Below are 15,470 nucleotides of genomic sequence, written 5' to 3'. Positions count from 1 at the left end.
TATGAAGAGGTCACGTAATGTCCAGGGCCTAACGCTTCAGGAAGTGTCTCTGGTGTGTGTTGCATGTAGTCTGCTGGTGCGTCTGGCTTCTCTATCCCTCAGGTCACTCATCTATAGACGCTCTCCTCTGTAGATGGGCAGTGTTTGGACTTTGGCCATAGTGTGGCCAGTCTGAACTAGGTGTGCCTGGTCTGTTTGTTAAATGAGACCTGATGCTACTTCTACTAGGACTGAAGCCTTGTAGAACTCTATGGTCAGAAGACATGATACAAGTGGGGGTTTCTGGTGGTCTTCTGGGGAAGGGGCCCGCTGCACTGATCCTTAGGCACACTTGCAGAGCACAGGGACAGGGCTGGCTGACTAAGCAGCTTAGTCAGCCAGTGTTGGTGCTGTGCTTTTCAGTGAAGTTGATTTATGCTGAGGGACAGGGGAGGGAAATGGCACCAGCCAGGTCCTTTGTTCCAAGAGGGGGGTGGTCCATAGTTGCTGTTCTCAGGAAAGCCCTCTCAGAAGAGTGAATAATTTCCTATCGTGTGTCCTAGGCATTTTCCAGATCACTGTTTTCACACTGTCTGTGTCCAGGTTGCTTGCCTGCCTAGGGCAGCGCAGTGCACTTTGGGCTCTCTATTCCAGCCAAATCTGCTGACTTTTAAAATTCCAAACTTTAGGGGCACTTGGGTGGCTCAGTCAGTTGAGCGTCTGACTTTGGCTCAGGTCATGATCTCATGGTTCGTGAGTTTGAGCCCCACATTGTGCTCTGTGCTGACAGAGCTCTGAGTCTGCTTTGGATCCTGTCTCCCTCTCTCTGTCCCTCCCCCACTTGCACTCTGTCTCTGTCTCTCTCCCAAAAATAAAAATTTTAAATTCCAAACTTTAAGGACCTGGCATGACAGGGACCTGCACTGCTCTTCTGGGGAAGGGTCTTGCTGCCCTGGGACCGATGCAGGTTTGACCCAGAAGGGCAGTTTGACATCAGAGTGCAAGGGCATAGGATTTGGAGCAAAGCAGGTTAAACAGCCAGTGTCCAGGTTAGCTACCCTCAGCAGGTGTCTCTGAGCCTATGCTGAGGGGTGGGAGAGGGAAATGGCACCCGCCGGGCTCTTCTGTTCCCAGAGGGGCGGGCAATGCCACCACTCACTGATGTGCTCCAAGAAGGGGGAACAGTCTCTCCTGTGAATCTTAGGCAATCCGCACACCATGCCATCTGCCCCCAAGTTACCTGCCTGCCTTCTCTCCAGGAGCAGGGCAGTGCTCTCTGGGCCCTACCCTAGCCACATCACGGACCTCTGAAACTCCAGGCTTTGAGTTGTTTGCAAAAACTCACGAAAATCAGCCTCTCATTTTCCCAACCAATGGCTCTGGGGAAGTGTTTTCCTTGTGTGATCCCCTGTGTACTTCTCTTCCCCTCTCTCTCTTTCTCACCTCTCTCCATGACCAAGGCTCCCTCCCCTCTGCAGCCACCGCAATCCACTTCTCCCCATTTCTCCCCCAAACCATGTCTCTGTACTTCCTACCTTCCTGGATGTGGCCTCTTCTCTCCCTTTAGTTATACACTTTGTTCTATAAGCCCTCAGGTCGATTTCTTGGGTGTTCAGAATGATCTGATAGTTATCTAGCTGTGTTTGAGGGATGAGACAAGCCTAGGGTCCTGCTACCACTCCAGCATCTTAGCTTGCCCCCGCCCCTTCTATCTGTTCTGTATTTGTTGGGAAAAAAAACAAAACAAAACACCCATGTATGTGTAAGGGGACCTGTACAGTTCAAACTGCAGTTGTTCACAGGTCAACCGTTTGTACAAATATCAAATCATTATATTGTGTACTTTAATATAACATTATATGCCGATTACAACTCAATAGAAAAAAAGACTATTGTTTCCTCCCAGTGAATTATCTAGGCATCTTTTAATTACCTTTGATTACCTGGTAATCTCTAGAGTTATGTCTACCTTTTCATTCATAAAAGTGTTATAGGTTGCTTTTACTTGGAAATGTTTAACTTTCTTTAAAATCGGTGACATTACTGGATATATCACATTTCAGATAAAAATAAAATAAATGAACAAACACCAAAAGGACACGAACATTTGCTGTTTTCCCAGCAGAGGTTATAGGTTGGTGTTCAGTGGTTAGCATGTCCCCACCGAGACAACGGCATGGATTTGTAAGACAGCTCTTGAACAGCTGGCCTGAGGTAACTGAAAAGAGCGGGTTGCCAGGGAGAACTCGGGACCCTGGTTTCACTGACCCTACATTTCAACTAACTACACTATGTAGTTTTTCTTAAGAACTGAAAACATTTTCTAGAGACAACCCATGAATTCTGCAATAAAATTTAAGGTTTTTTCAATTTTCAAGTGTAGTGCTACTTATTTACAAGCATTCTGACTCATTTATCCTGGAAGAGATCCGTACTAAAAAGAAAAACATCCTAGTAGAGGGGGAAGAGTTTAGCCAGTGAAAAGAAGCTTCGCCAAGACACCACCAGTCTTGCAGTCACAGAAGATGATAACAAAAGATGTTTCCATGAATGAATTGGGTTTACTGAATTAGGTCAGCACAGGGTGGTAAAAATATACCACAACTGGAAAGACAAAAACAAGGGAACTGATACCCAGTGCTGTAAAGAAAATAAGCAGGAAGCCGCCCTCCTAGTTGCCTTTCAGTGGCACAGGCCTGCGGGCTCTTGCCTCACGGAACGTGTTGTCAGACGTGGATTAACTATGTCTCGGCACCAGCCTGGTCAGACCTCAGCCCGAGGCAGCTTTCATCACAGTGGCCAGTACCTGTGCGGGACACGGCCATGTGTGGTGACTGATCTTACACAATAATGCACACACTGTTCCAGACTCACTTTTGAAATAAAGGACTCGTAATCATTTCCTGAAAAAGAAGTTGTTAAAGCATCACTTAGCTTTTGCCGAATGTCTGATGCCTTTGTGACAGTACAAGTCACGCTGGGCGACGTGGATCACCTGTCATTTCCTCTAAAAAGCGTTCTTTTTTTCTGAGCAGATTTCAAGGATCCTCCTCTTCCCAGCCACGAAACTGTCCTCCCTCCCACCAGGTTCTGTTTCAGGTGCAGCCAGCCACTACTTCCTCAATCAGTGATTCATCATCACCAGTGCACGGTGCTTCTCTGCTCAGATAAATTCTGATGCCAACACAATTCAAAGAAGCGAAACCTTTCCAGATGTTAGTGCTTACTGCTGACAACTGCTTAGCGGGTTCCGAGGTTTGAGGGATCAGAGTTCCAGACAGCAAAATTATATATAAATCTAGATCATATCATTGATATAGTGATTACTTTTGAACATGGCAGGGGCAGGCATTTGTGAGATTCCAGGAGGTTCTGGTGTTCTATGGTCCATAGAAGTTCATTCACCTCCAGGTCTGAATTCATTCTCCCTTTCCTGTGTCTAAAATGCTTTTTTATGCCAAATTCTCAATAAAGAGAAAAGCTGAGGGATATGGTGACGGTGGAAACCACACAGCTGCTATATGGAGATGACAGAAGGTTTCGTCCCAGGAGAGGCTGCTTTCGGGAGAAAACAGTGTGGTGACAGCAAGGGTTGGCTGGTGGGGCTAGACTCTCTGATGGTAATGGAGTCTGAGCTCTTCTGGATATACTATGAATACATGCATTTCTGCTAAAAGAGAAAAAAGTTTCTTGTCTGAGAAGAAGATAGTGTGACAGAGTGTTCTGGATTCAAAACTGGGTTCAAATTCTGCTTTACCACCCATGTACTTCCTGGGCAACTTGCTCAACCTCCCTGACCTGAGTTTTTTCTTCTATTAACTGAGAACGGCATCTGCTCAATGGGGTTCCTGGGAAGACTGACAGAGAACACATGGAAAAGACAAGCACTTAGTTGGACTTTGTCCTAGCTCCTCTTCAGGTCTTTCTCGGAGTAATGCTTTAGAGAACTATAGTCATCCAAAGTCTGAAGACACATCCAACTCAGTCACTGGGCCTAAGGAAAAGAGTTCACGCTTTGGTGGATGGGAGAATTATAGCATTCCAGAGACCCTTATATGGGTGAATTCAGAGAAGTCTCCACCTTACAGAAAGCCATCAAGACTTGCTGCCTCAAGGTCCGAAGCTAGTCTTTGGTGATGACATTATGGCTACTATTTACGGGCAGGTATGTTCTGTGGTCAGGGGTTACGAAGTAGTAGTACCTCATAATACGACAGGCACCAGAACAGTATGTGGGGAAAACGATCATCAACAGTGTTATAAGTGCTTTCTACGGTTAATCTTATTTAATCCCCCTAGTGATTCTCTAAGCAGGTACCATGTGAGTCCCTATGTTACAGATGAGAAGACTGAGGCACAGAGAATGAAGGATCTCCTACTAAGAAATAATGGAGTGAGACCCGTGTGGTCTGACTCCAGAGCTCATGCTCTTGACCACAATGTCTCCCCTCTAGGTAATATGAACTTCTCATGGTCATGGAGATTTCCCCAGCTGTGGCTCTATTTCAGAATGGCTGGTCAGTCACCAGAGGGCAGGATATACCTCTTCCTTTCTTCACTCCATGGAGGTGTACAGGGAACTCATAAGGCCTTATCAGAGTCAGTCAAAATTATTACATTTACTCTACCAAATAAATAAACTCACACAAAAAAGAATGTTCTATTTTACCTAGTGGTAGATTTGTCTTCTGTGATGACAACTTACAAAGACCCTTAGCTGTAACAGTAACCGCTAATAGTATCTTTGTTCCTTGCAGTTTTCTGTCATTTCACTTCACTGGTGTATCTTTCAAACTTGGGGGTCTCGCAGCTTATTTAAGCGATAGATGGGGGAAAAGAGGGTGAGAATCCACTTCCTGAGCAATGTATAGAAAGGCAGTCACAGGGAAACCATCCCTGGAGTGGTAAAACAGTCTGAGAAAGCCCTCATGGAGAAAGGTCCCCTGAGGACTTGGTTCCAAAGCCACAATTTCCGGTCAAATCCCAGGGATGGGACTTGTGTCCTTAAGCAACCGAGAAGAGGAGCTCCATGTGGCCCATCATCACAGGGGGGAGGTGGGAGAGCCAGATCTGTACCATAAGCCAGAAGAATCTATGGAGCAGGTTTAAAAATAGCACAGCTCAGCAGGGAGTCCCTGGAGCACCTGTTTTCCTCAGAGCAGAGACAAATTTGTATGAGAAAGGAAGAGCTGAGGGGTGACAACAGGTGGCCACGCTAATTGAAACCTGACAGGAGAGAGTGTTAAAAACTCAGCTTGACAAGCAGGTTGTGAGAATGGCTCACAAGAGCTCCCTTGGAGAGAACTATGAAGATTACAACACACAGCAAGTACCTTTCAAAGGGAGCACAAAAGTGATATGCCGTAAGCACTTCAGAGGATCCAAATTTAACATGTAATCACAACAACGAATGGTAAAAAACATGATTTCACAGATTTAATTAAAGCTTAAAACTTGGAGAGTTTTCACAACAGCGGAATAGTTGAATAAAGAAGTAAGATCTTTCTCTCTTCATCAAGTGATATACTCGGGGGGAACGAAAAGCAGGATTCTATCTCATTTATTTTTACTCTCCCGGTTTCTGGAAAGAGTTTCCGTCTCTGTGTTCTGTTTCCAGCAATGTCTCACTGGGAGCGGCTCTGCCCACTCACCTGAGCCCCTCGGTCGTTGACCAGTTCCACGGACCACCTCCCTTCGTACTGAATCCACACAAATATCCCTCCATCTGCGTCACACGTGGCCAGCTTCTGGTACGGCTCGTTCCACCTCACCAGCACAACCTAGAAAAAGCCAAGAAGATATTTACCACAGGGATTAAAGCAGAGGGCCAGGAGCATGTCTCCGGAGAGATGAGATTTCAGAACTAAAGAGGAGGCACGGTCAAGGGGAATGAATGGCTGAGGGCAGGTGTGGGGATTAGGAGAGGGGCCAGGGCATGGCCCACAGGGGGCAGAGACTCAGGGAATGGGGCTCCCATGACGAGGCTTCCTGAAAAATAGCCCTGAGCAAACCATAAACCGCGACACAAAAATGCCCGTGGCTAGAAAAGCAGAGGATCCAGAGCCCATCTGGACTCAGTCCTGCCTCCCACAAGTACAAGAATAGTTCAGTATCTGAATAATTTAGAAAAAATCATTGAAACGTCTAAGCTACTTAGTACTTTATCAGAGAGGAAATATGAAATTACAAGCCTCAACATTTGTGAGTATGACAAATTAATTTTTTAATTTAAAAATTCTGAACCTGGACAAATCACCCATCTTTCTGGACTATCACTCCCTCACCCAAAAGGTGGACCCTCTGGGAGGTGGTCTGTGGGATTAGGTAAATGCCCAAGGAGACTGAGGACAGGACCCAAAGAGCCCAATAAAACCTGTAAGGACACAGGCCTATGAAGCGGTCCTGGGTGCCCATGAGCCACAAAACCAATACCCTGTCTTCACTGTGGTAAACTCTGAGTGTCGCCTGACTGGTCCATGCTGGTGATCGTGAGGAATTCATCCCATCGGTCAGACATGTGGTTGGTACTTATTAGGTTCAGGCTGTGTGACACTATATGATCAATGCCAAGATGGAGAAGACCGGACCCCATGCTCAGGAAGCTAAAAATCCATCTGGGGGTCAGCACATCCACGGATGCACAGACATACATGGATCTGTGACAGTGAAATGAGCACTGCCATTAACCACCCAACGCGCAGCTGCTGTTCATAAGAAAGATCTGAATCCCCTGTCTCCCCCCAGGACTTCACACCCAGTAAACGAATTCTCCAAATTCTAAAATAGCAAGCAAGGTGTGTATGTGTTGGGGGGGGGGGGTGCGCCTGGGTGGCTCAGTCAGTTAAGTGTCTGGCTCTTGATTTCAGCTCAGGTCACGATCTCATGGTTTGTGGGATCGAGCTGCGCTGTCAGCACACAGCCTGCTTGGGATTCTCTCTCTGCCCCTTCCCCACTCGTGCTCTCTCTCAAAATAAATAAACATTTAGAAAACAGTAATAAAATAAAAAAAATAGCAAGCAAGGCCAAGGACAGACTGTCAAGGACCTCTGCAATGTCCAGACCCCTTCTCACACCCACCTGTGTCCAAACCACAGGCTAACACAAAAGTCCTGTCCCTTCTCAAACCTGTGCCAAGGGCACGCCTGATTTTAAGTCTTTAATTTGGTTTTCAGGTATCAGAGAGTTGGAGGGCCCCCCAGCCCTGGTCTGCCACAGTTGGTGGCATCAGCACTTGTTGTGAGACGCATAATAAAATCCAAGCAGAAATTACTGCCCACCTAAAATGTAAAGACACTGTAGCTCTCTTTTAAAACTGCAAAAAATTAAAGACAGCTGTGAGGCTGTACTCCTTGGAAGCCTGGCAATCACCCGGCAGATCTTACCTCGTTGATGGTTCCCACGCCAGAGTCTGCTTTCACGGATGCTGACGCCACCCACGCCCACGGCACGCCGTCCTGCTTTCTCTTTGCTGGACCGGCTGCCCCACTCTGCTCACACTCTGCAAGTGCAGCACGTGCACCATCCACCATAACTACCGGTCCACGTGCACGCCTCCCCACTGAGCTGTGCACCCGCGGAAGGGGGACAGGGGCAGGCTCACCTTTGAATACTGACACACTACAGTAATTCTGAGTGTATTGTGCCAAAGAGTACTATGTAATTAGAAGTTATGATCCATATCTTTGAACTATAAAAAGGTTATTGAAAACTATGTCCAGAAGGTTCTTTTCAATGCCCAAAGGCATTTTAACAACAGCCAACTCTGCCTGCCTGCTTACTATGAACTGCAGGTGCTGAGGATGGAGATTAAGACATCTTTGTGCTCGTGGAGTTCAGTTCACTAAACAGAGCACAGCGCTGCTCTATGTGCACTTAGAGAGTCGTGAACATACACAGGAGGGGAACTCAACACAGGTGGAGGGGGGAAACAAACCCAGATTCATTTTTTTAAGTCCAGTTTTAAAAACTCCCTATGTAAGAGTCTCTTACGGTTTGCCTCCCTCTCTGTTTTTACCTTATGTTTCCTTCCCTTCCCCTATGTTCATCTGTTAAGTTTCTCAAATTCCACGTATGAGTGAAGTCTTCAATACAGAGAACAAACAGAGGGTTCATGGGAGTGGAGGGGGTGTTAAATGGGTCACGGGCATTAAGGAGGGCACTCTTTAGGATGAGCACTGGGTGCTCATATATAAGAGATGAATCACTGGGTTCTACTCCTGAAGCCAAGACTGTACTGTATGTTAACTAACTTGAGAATAAAAAAATAAAAAATAAAAAATAAATATCAAAGAAGATTTAAAAAAATACTGATCTAATTAAAAAAAACCAGTACCGGGGCGCCTGGGTGGCGTAGTCGGTTAAGCGTCCGACTTCAGCCAGGTCACGATCTCGCGGTCCGTGGGTTCGAGCCCCGCGTCAGGCTCTGGGCTGATGGCTCAGAGCCTGGAGCCTGTTTCCGATTCTGTGTCTCCCTCTCTCTCTGCCCCTCCCCCGTTCATGCTCTGTCTCTCTCTGTCCCAAAAATAAATAAACGTCCGAAAAAAAAAAAACAAAAAACCAGTACCATCAACAACTGAAGTCTTTTAATGTGTCATAAAATTTAGAATTTCTAGTCAATAAAGGCCAACTTCATAAACCTCTTTCAGATCCAGTGATTTGGCCCAAGCACTGCAATCCACTAACATGCATGCAGCTACATTTTGGTCCCTTTATAAGACACACATTCATCATTCAAGTCCACAATCACTGATGTACTTCAGAATGGCCACCACGGGATGGAATATGACAACTAAATACATGATATTCACAACTGACCAGTTCTTAAATGATTTCCTTAAGTTAACACAGAGACTATTCATCTGCTATGATCTTCCCTGTAAATAACATTTGACAAGGTGTTGTATTTTAGAAAATAAAGCTTAATAACATTTTCTGTACTTCTGCCTTTCTTCCTTTAACATCCATTGCCAGGCATGGTTGCATATTAAGTTAACCTCAATAATAAAAACCCTCTTCTTCGCGAAAAGAGCCCGCAGACTCATAGCATGAAACAGACACAAAAGAGCAAAGGCAAAAAAGTTATTTTTCACTCTAAAGATTTCTTGGTCTTCTGACAACGCAGTAGTTGTTGAATAAACAAAAGGCTCACAGGCTTCATGTTTTTGTAATTCTTGATCAGCGCAGATGCAGCAGTAAACAGAAATGTAGTCCCATTCCCACACCTTTGCTGTGAGTTCTAACCAGTGTAATGGAATAGGCAGGTAGCTGCCCTAATTTAGAGAAAGAAATCTTTCCAATGATTCTTCATTTAAAAATAAAGTCAAACTGTTAATGTTGTTTCCGTGGATTAGAATTCTCATTTCCTCTCTCATCTACAATTCATAGCTGCCCGCCTTATCTCCCAGCAGCTTATTTCCTGTTCTCCAAATCCCTCCAATCCAGCTGGCAGTGTCAGGACATCCCAGAGCGCCGAGAAACTACCAATGGGGAGCCCATCGCCCATATGCCCACATCATGTGGCAGGGTGCTCCGCCTCCTACCAGGCACTCTAAGGCAGAGCTCCCCTTCCTGTTCAAAGGAAACAGGGCTCCTATTTAGTCTGCGCACAAAAGAACTTGGGCTATCAGGGTGCTGTGTTCTACTAAAAAGTCCAAAGATAAGCTAAGTATTGATGCAGGTCTTTACTCAAAAAAATGCCAGCCTGTCACTCTCTCCAATGTTAGATGAACACTTTATCATTTTATAGTTATTGCTAATAGACATTTATTGAGGACTATTAAAAGTAGACACATGTACATTTAAAATATAGGGCGGGTCTGCTGAAAGTCTATTTGGGATATAATCTAGTGCTCTAAATAAGTCACTTCATTTCCTACACCCTATTTTTTTTTTTTTTTAATTTTTTTTTTTCAACGTTTATTTATTTTTGGGACAGAGAGAGACAGAGCATGAACGGGGGAGGGGCAGAGAGAGAGGGAGACACAGAATCAGAAACAGGCTCCAGGCTCTGAGCCATCAGCCCAGAGCCTGACGCGGGGCTCGAACTCACGGAGCGCGAGATCGTGACCTGGCTGAAGTCGGACGCTTAACCGACTGCGCCACCCAGGCGCCCCCACCCTGTCTATTTTTAGGGAGAACAAACAAATGTCAGTTAACCCATCTCAAGGATGTTCATCTTTGCAGACAGAAACCCTTTAAATGGTGTTGGGAGGGAGCGCCTGGGTGGCTCAGTCGGTTGAGCGTCCGACTTCGGCTCAGGTCATGATCTCGTGGTCCGTGAGTTCGAGCCCCACTTCAGGCTCTGTGCTGACAGCTCAGAGCCTGGAGCCTGTTTCGGATTCTGTGTCTCCCTCTTTCTCTGACCCTCCCCTGTTCATGCTCTCTGTCTCAAAAATAAATAAAATGTTAAAAAAAAATTTTTTTTAATTAAAAAAAATAAAAATAAATAAATGGTGTTGGGAGATACAAATAAAATTATATTTTATAGAAATATGTAGGAAACCACCTCAGCGAACGACCAGTATCACCAAAGTTCAGTAATATTTCTCTCAACCTAAAAAGAATGTAATTGGAATGAATGCTAAATACAAATAGCTCAATAAACCCCTATGATTATTACCATACAGGTTTTAAAAAAATTCTGTCAGTAAGTGAAAGAGCAATAAGTTTAATTGTGCCAGTTTAAGTTTAGACACAGTACAACAAAATGAGTTTAAGAAATGCTACGAATTTCAGTTACATTTCGTCACTCTAAGAAAGAGCCAAAAGCATCTTGAAATAGAAGCACAGCAGCTTTCCAGACTGACGCCCACCAGCACAGAGGTCCTTGAAGTGCTGTGGCAGGAGTGCAGGCTCAGGACCGGAGTCCTGGCCCTGCCACTCACCACGGCAACTTGCTGACCCACTGGACAGGGGTGGGGAAAGGGGGTCCTCTTGTGCGCTTGGGGTAACAGCAGCACATCCTTCTGAAGTGTGTGAGGAGTAGTGGAGAAAGGACCTTAGCACGGTGCCAGGCACACAGCCAACACTCAAATCAGTGAGAGCTCCACGTTATTCAAGGATGAGCTAAAACTTCCAAAATACAGAGACTGGTTCAGCATAGTACCGACATGTAGTTTCCTCTTTGATAGAAAATAAACAGTCGGAAAGTCAGTCCCTCTTTCCAGGCCCACCTCCTGCCACTTGTACTCCCCACCCAATTCTGTACCTAAAAAATCAACAGCATCACACATTTCCTGGCACCTTTGGCCTAAAATACGCTTCAGCCCCTTGACACCGGTGGTAATTCCTTCCCTGACATTCCAACCACTCCCTCTTGCCACTAATGCAGGACCTTCTACACTGTTCATGCCTGCCTACACTCGCTCCCTCAAACATCTCAGTTCCTCACCGGCTGAGCTCCTCATCAGGCCTGTGCCACGCACACAGTGGGCATTCCACAAATCTTTCTAAACTGAACTATTGCTGAATGATGATTAGCTGTATTTCTGTAGAATTTTAGAATATTCTCTCTCAACAATAAGATGTTAAGATCAGTTTCAAATGAGATTTTTTTTTTCAGGTAACAGTTTTATTGTGACAAAATTCACATACCATACAATTCACCCATTTAAAATGTACAATTCAGTGGTTTTAGTGTAGCTACAGAGCTGTGCAACCATCACAATAAATTTTAGAACATCTTCATCAACCCCCAAAACTCCCCTCCAGTCCTAGGCAATCACTAATTTCCTTTTGCCTTTACTGATTTGCCTATTCTGGACATTTCATATAAATGGAATCATATAATACGTGGCCTTCTGAGTCTGACTTCTTTCACTCAGCATAATGTTTTCAAGATTTTTCCATGTTGTAAGTGTATATCAATACTTATTTCCTCTACACGTCCAAATAATATTCCACTGTGTGGATACATCACACTGTGTCCATCCATCCAGCTGATAAACATCTGGGTTGTTTCCACTGTTTGGCTATTATGAATAATATTTCTATGAACATTTCTGTACAAATCTTTGTATGAGCATGTTTTCCTTTTCTTGGGTATATGTCTGGGAGTGGAGTTGCTGGGTCAAATGATAATTCTGTTTACCTTCTTGAGGAACTATTTTCCAAAATGGCCACACCAACTTACATTCCCAGCACCACTGGGTGGAGAAGTTTCCAGTTTCTCCACATTCTTTCCAATACCTGCTATTACATCTTTTTTAGTTTGCCATTCTAATGGATGTGAAGTGATTGTGGTTTGCATTTTTCTAATGGCTAAAGATGTTGAACATCTTTTCGAGTGCTTATTGGACATTTATGTAAATTTCTATTCGAATCCTTTGCCCCTTTTTAATTGGGTTGTCTTTTTTCCTTATTGAGTTTGAGAAGTTTCTCTTGTTAAGTCCACTGACCATATTTGGAAAAAACTTCAGCTTTTTTCCCACATAATCATATTTATCTCACTTAACTGTTCACAAATCCAGTCCTCATTCATTCATTCAGCTCAAGTTGTTGATTAAGAATTCCAAGACGGAAATGGACTAGAGACAATAAAGGAATTCAGAGAACACAGGTCTGAGGTCAGAACCCTGGAATTCAGGGACCACAGTGCCTCTAAATGGTTCTGAACCAGAATGTGTTGGGGGATGACCTTCTTAGTCCCAGCTTCTCCAGGACACTTTGCAGGAAACTCAGAACTACACATTTCTTCTTGATGTTTTCCAAATCTTCTTGTTGGAAAATAATACATCTTCTAATTGGATAGAGTTTATATAATCAAGCAGGGCTAATGTTTGAAAAAAGGACTCTACCAAGTCTCCTGATGTAAATGCAAAATAACCATGCCCAGCCTTCTCATCTGCTAAGTAGCAGCAAGTCTTCCACAAAAGCGATATATAAAATGCTCTGAACAGCCACGCTAAAAATACAGTTTGTAGGAAACCCGACACTTAGCACCTTCATCACCTGACCACTTCCAGACACTGATCGATACACACCTCAAAATCCAGTGGAAATAATACTCTCAATGACTCTAACTTCCATCCTGTCCCATCCCACCTCAGTTGCCACTTTCTGAGTAGAAATTTTACTGGAAACACTACTGACTGAGGTTTCAAAGCCCTTACCATGGTGAACTAGCATGTTTTTTCCAGCGTCATTTCCCACTTACTCTCACATAACTATTCTTGGTGTAGACAGTAGTTATTGGCTTTGGCCAATTTAGAGCTAACACAACCATTCAGTTTCATAGATGAGGAAAGGGAGGTTAATGCAGCAAAGTGGGTTGCCTGTGGTCACACAGCAGGTGCAAGGTGGGTCAGCATTCAGGCCAGAGCCCCAGTCTCCCTGCCTATTCCAGGCACTTGTCTCCATTACCAAGGTCAACCAGACTGGCCCGTGAACATTGATCACTCAACACCACCTGGGTACTGATAACAGGGCCACACCCAGACAGAAGAGACACCCTGTCTTCAAGGAGCACCTGATGCAATGCTTGGACAAGGCACCTCACTTTTTCTTTCTTAATAAGCATGCATTCTTGGGGCACTTGGGTGGTTCAGTTGGTTAAACACACCACTCTTGATTTCAGCTCAAGCCATGATTTCGTGGTTCATGAGATTGAGTCCCACACTGGGCTCTGGGCTGACAGCGTGGAGCCTGCCTGGGATTCTCTCTCTCCCTCTCCGTCTCTGCCCCTACCCTGTGCACACACGTGCTCTCTGTCACTCAAAATAAATTAATTAATTAAAAAAAAATAAGCATGCATTCTTGCCATCATTCCTCTGTGATGCAGAAATGTTATGAGAAATAACTTTTATCAACAAGTTCTAGTTCTGATACAAAAAAGAATCATACTAAAAAATAAACTAAAGCATTAGTGTTGATGGATTACAATTTTTGTTAGAATTTTTCTACATCTTCTGATTTTCCCACAATGAACATATTCCAGCTTCTCATATTCCCTTGATAGGAAATTTTAACAACTTCTTTTAGCAATCATCATCATCATCATCATCATCATCATCATCATCAATAGTTTGCATCCTTTTCACATACATTATCTTACTTTCTCTTTTAAGTATCTCAGAAGGAGATATTACCATTACTATAAACTACTCATTTTACAGATTAAAAAGGTAGAGCTAGGGGGCAAAAGAAAAGAAAAAAGAAAAAAGGAAAGCTAAAAGAAGGTACAAATCTCCCTAGACTTTTTTTTTAAACTTAAAAAATAAAAAAGGTCTGGGCAATATTTATGACCTATGTACAAGTTTTTAAAAAATTCCCCTCAAAGTATTCTCCCCATTCAGCTTAGGAAGATACCAGTAGGACTACTTGAGAGCCCCTGTGTATTCCTCCCACATCTCAGCCCTCCCTCTTCTAAGAAAAAAAAACCCTTTCTTGGGTAGTTCATGTTTTCAATTAACATGCATTTTTATACCTATATATTATATGTATGTATCCTCACTTTATTATTTTGTTCCTTTTTACATTTTAAATATTACAGAAAAATGTTAACATACACCAAAGAAGGGCAACTGGGATAATAACCTTCCATGTACCCAAATTCCAGCTTATAAACAAACATTTCTGTATGTTTTTAAGCTTTAAAAAACCGTGTTCTTCAACTCTGTGTCACATAGTGAAGTTCACCCCTGTGGACAGCTCTAACTCATTCATTTTACCTGCTGCATGGTAGCCCCTGTATTCAGACACCACAATTTATTTACTGGTTCCCTTGCTGATAAACAGGGTGCCTTCCTGTTTCCTTCCTGCCTTTACTTAGAATGCTGCTTACGGGCATTCTGCTGCAAGCCTCCTGTGCACAAGGGCAGCTCGGGGTAACTGGATTACAGGCATGTGCGGGCTCTGCCTTTACAGACCTCACCAGGTTAGTTTCCAACAACAGCAGAACAGTTTACATCCTGTCAGCACTTTACCTTTGCCTTATATCCTAACTATACTCGATAGCGTCAAATTCCTAAATTTTTTCCAATCTAACAGGTGTAAAATTATTTATCTTGTTTCTGATTTTTATTTATCTCCACAGACTTTTATAGCTCTCTCCAGCTTGGAACTTCTTAGTTTTTTTCAATCTCTCTGCTCTCCTCCACTGTGCTTAGGGCAAATGAGGACTTGGGCCCATGGCCTGCCTCCACCAACTATACCTGCCTCCATGATTTCCTCCAAGAAGAAATGAGAATCTTATGGATCCAGGAGCCATTCATTACTAGGCATCTGCAACACCACCAATGCAAGGCCTGTGAGGGCAGAGAGAGGGACGGCACAGGAGTGCCCTGGACAAGCACACCCTGCAGTCCCAGAAGAAAGGGGCAGATGGGGAAGGCGGCTGATCCTGGCTGGCCAAAAGATCTGACCAACTCAGGGTAAAATTCACATAATTCTGTTGCCTTCCTCTTCTTATCATTTTGGCCACTTGCTGTGGCTTGAAAAGTGAATTCTGCAGGGCCTGCCCGCCTGGAGAGCTCCCCCAGTGCGAGGCAACCCTG

General features: G+C 44.1%; 1 protein-coding gene across 3 annotated transcripts in view; it reads right to left on the bottom strand.

Annotated features, from left to right (window-relative positions):
• TULP4 (TUB like protein 4) overlaps positions 1-15,470 on the bottom strand; it is a 242,158-nt gene that overhangs the window by 76,797 nt on the left and 149,891 nt on the right. For all 3 annotated transcript variants that reach the window (XM_023254539.2, XM_023254540.2, XM_023254541.2), the window contains one exon: positions 5,631-5,759. In XM_023254539.2, coding sequence (XP_023110307.1) covers positions 5,631-5,759 — 129 coding nt within the window. The remainder of the gene's footprint in view (positions 1-5,630; positions 5,760-15,470) is intronic.

The sequence above is a fragment of the Felis catus genome, chromosome B2, assembly GCF_018350175.1.
Source record: "Felis catus isolate Fca126 chromosome B2, F.catus_Fca126_mat1.0, whole genome shotgun sequence".
Classification (NCBI taxonomy): domain Eukaryota; kingdom Metazoa; phylum Chordata; class Mammalia; order Carnivora; family Felidae; genus Felis; species Felis catus.
Note: the sequence above shows the minus strand (reverse complement) of the source record. Positions and strands in the feature narration are given on the sequence as shown.